The sequence below is a fragment of the Tetrahymena thermophila genome, assembly GCF_000189635.1.
Source record: "Tetrahymena thermophila SB210 genomic scaffold scf_8254816, whole genome shotgun sequence".
Lineage (NCBI taxonomy): Eukaryota > Ciliophora > Oligohymenophorea > Hymenostomatida > Tetrahymenidae > Tetrahymena > Tetrahymena thermophila.
The window spans coordinates 1-2,644 of record NW_002476572.1 but is presented as its reverse complement, the minus strand read 5'-3'; the positions used below and the strand labels follow the sequence as shown (position 1 = coordinate 2,644).

Sequence of the window (2,644 nt, the reverse complement as noted above, 5' to 3'; positions counted from 1 at the left end):
GGAGGTTAATTATCTTTTTATTGGTTGCTTGTTTGGTTGGGTATCATGGAATTAATATTTATTTTATTAGATTGTATGATCTTTTTTGAGTAATTACTTATTTAATTGATTTCCGAGTCTTCTTTTAAATCTTTGCTTTTTTTAATTAAAAATAATTATTGAAATAATCTTTTCTCCCATTATTTTTAAACAAATTTCGCGTCTCCAACAAGTTTATTAATTTCTGATTTATAATATTTAATTGTTAAATTAAACGATCTCACTGCGTCTCCAATAATTTTTCTTAACAAAAATAAGCAATTTAAATATTTTTAAATCAATAGTAAACAATACATTTTAAAACAAATTTTTTTTTTATTTAACATTAAGTTTTATGCTCTTACTTTTTGAATAAACCATCTGTAAATTAGATTAATTAAAAATACTTTTGCGCGTAATAATATAAAACATTTTTATGTTTACTTTTCATTTAAATAAATTAAAAAGAATTAAAAAAAGTGTCTATTATAAGCTGTTTTTTTTTCAAAACCTTATCATCCTAATTATGATAAAAAAATAATGTTATAAATTACATTAACACATCAATATTAGCAAGTAGTGAAACGTGTATATTTAGTTGCGTTTTGAGAGCAAGAATATGGATATAAAATATATTTTTATCGAATATTTGCAAAATGTAAGTAAATAAATTTAAAAAATACTGATGTTAAATAAACATAATATCAGCTTAAAGAAGCTGCTTAAAAAAGTAGTATAGCCAAATTCCATTCAAAAATTTAGTGAACATAGAAAAATCAAAAATAATATATTTAAAGACCTAATAAATACAAAAAAAACAAACAATAATACATATAAATATAATAAATGAATAAATAAATAAATAATTTTTAATTTAAGTTGTATTCTGAGTGCATTTATATGTGCGAGTATTTCTATTCTATTCTATTCTTCCACCAATTTAATTGTAACTTTTTAGATATTGAAGAAAAATATATCACTAAATAGTTAATTAGAAGGAAAAAATGAAGAAAAAATATGAAATAATAAAAGCAAAAGTTGAAAATAATATGATAACCAAATTAAAAAAGAAAGAAAGAACAAAAAAAAGCAAGCACAATAAAAAGAAAAAGAAAAAAGAGCTTTATTGTTTTTAATTAGTTTTTATAATGAAAAATATCACAATCCAAAACAAATAAACTGTTTTTACCGAAGATTAATTATCAAATTTGAGAGATTAATGCAATTTGCTAAACCAGAACATAACCCTGATGCATCCATTGCACTAATTTAATTGTAACTTTTTAGATAATGAAGAAAAAATATATCACTAAATAGTTAATTAGAAGGAAAAAATGAAGAAAATATGAAATAATAAAAGCAAAAGTTGAAAATAAAATGATGAGCCAAATTAACAAAGAAAGAAAGAACAAAAAAAAGCAAGCACAATAAAAAGAAAAAGAAAAAAGAGCCTTATTATTTTTAATTAATTTTTATAATTAAAAATATCACAATCCAAAACAAATAAACTGTTTTTACCTAAGATCAAGTGTCAAATTTGAGAGATTAATGCAATTTGCTAAACCAGAACCTAAGCCTGATGTACCTTCATCACCAATTTTATTAGAACTTTTTAAATAATTGAAGAAAAAATATATCATTAAATATGTTAATTTGAAGGAAAAAATGAAGAAAAAATATGAAATAATAAAAGCAAAAGTTGAAAATAAAATTATGAGCCAAATTAACAAAAAAATAAAGAACAAAAAAAATCAAGCATAATAAAAAGAAAAAGAAAAAAGCTTTATTGTTTTTAATTAATTTTCTAATTAAAAATATCAGAACCCAAAACAAATAAACTTTTTTTACTAAAGGTTAAGTGTCAATTTTGAGAGATTAATGCAATTTCCTAAACCAGAACATAAGCCTGATGCACCCATTGCACCAATTTAATTGTCCCTTTTTAAATATTGAAGAAAAAATATATCATTAAGTAGTTAATTAGAAGGAAAAAATGAAGAAAAAATATGAAATAATAAAAGCAAAAGTTGAAAATAAAATGATGAGCCAAATTAAAAAAGAAAGAAAGAACAAAAAAAAGCAAGCACAATAAAAAGAAAAAGAAAAAAGAGCTTTATTGTTTTTAATTAATTTTATAATGGAAAATATCACAATCCAAAATAAATAAATAAACTGTTTTTACCTAAGATCAAGTGTCAAATTTGAGAGATTAATGCAATTTGCTAAACCAGAACCTAAGCCTGATGCACCTATTCCACCAATTTAATTGTCACTTTTTAAATATATGAAGAAAAAATATATCACTAAATAGTTAATTAGAAGGAAAAAATGAAGAAAAAATATGAAATAATAAAAGCAAAAATTGAAAATAATATGATAACCAAATTAACAAAGAAAGAAAGAACAAATAAAAGCAAGCACAATAAAAAGAAAAAGAAAAAAGAGCTTTATTGTTTTTAATTAGTTTTTATAATGAAAAATATCACAATCCAAAACAAATAAACTGTTTTTACCTAAGATCAAGTGTTAAATTTGAGAGATTAATGCTGTTTGCTAAAGCAGAACCTAAGCCTGATGCACCCATTGCACCAATTTAATTGTAACTTTTTATATATTGAAGAAAAAA

At 21.5% G+C, this 2,644-nt stretch overlaps 2 protein-coding genes across 2 annotated transcripts in view; both read right to left on the bottom strand. All coding sequences in view use genetic code 6, as the record gives it.

Moving 5' to 3' along the window:
• The window catches only part of TTHERM_001234338 (hypothetical protein), a gene marked incomplete at both ends in the record, with an annotated part of 420 nt that extends 240 nt beyond the window's left edge, over positions 1 to 180 (bottom strand). Inside the window, one exon of the mRNA XM_012795322.1 lies at positions 1 to 180. This exon is cut by the window's left edge and continues 240 nt beyond it. Coding sequence (XP_012650776.1) covers positions 1 to 180 — 180 coding nt within the window.
• A 1,655-nt stretch (positions 181 to 1,835) lies between these two features.
• TTHERM_001234337 (cyclic nucleotide-binding domain protein) lies at positions 1,836 to 2,602 on the bottom strand (the record flags this gene model as incomplete). Its single annotated transcript, XM_012795321.1, has 3 exons — positions 1,836 to 1,956; positions 2,201 to 2,290; positions 2,532 to 2,602. The coding sequence occupies 3 exons, from the start codon at positions 2,600 to 2,602 to the stop codon at positions 1,836 to 1,838; spliced, it is 282 nt and encodes a 93-aa protein (XP_012650775.1).
• Between the last annotated feature and the right edge of the window lie 42 nt (positions 2,603 to 2,644).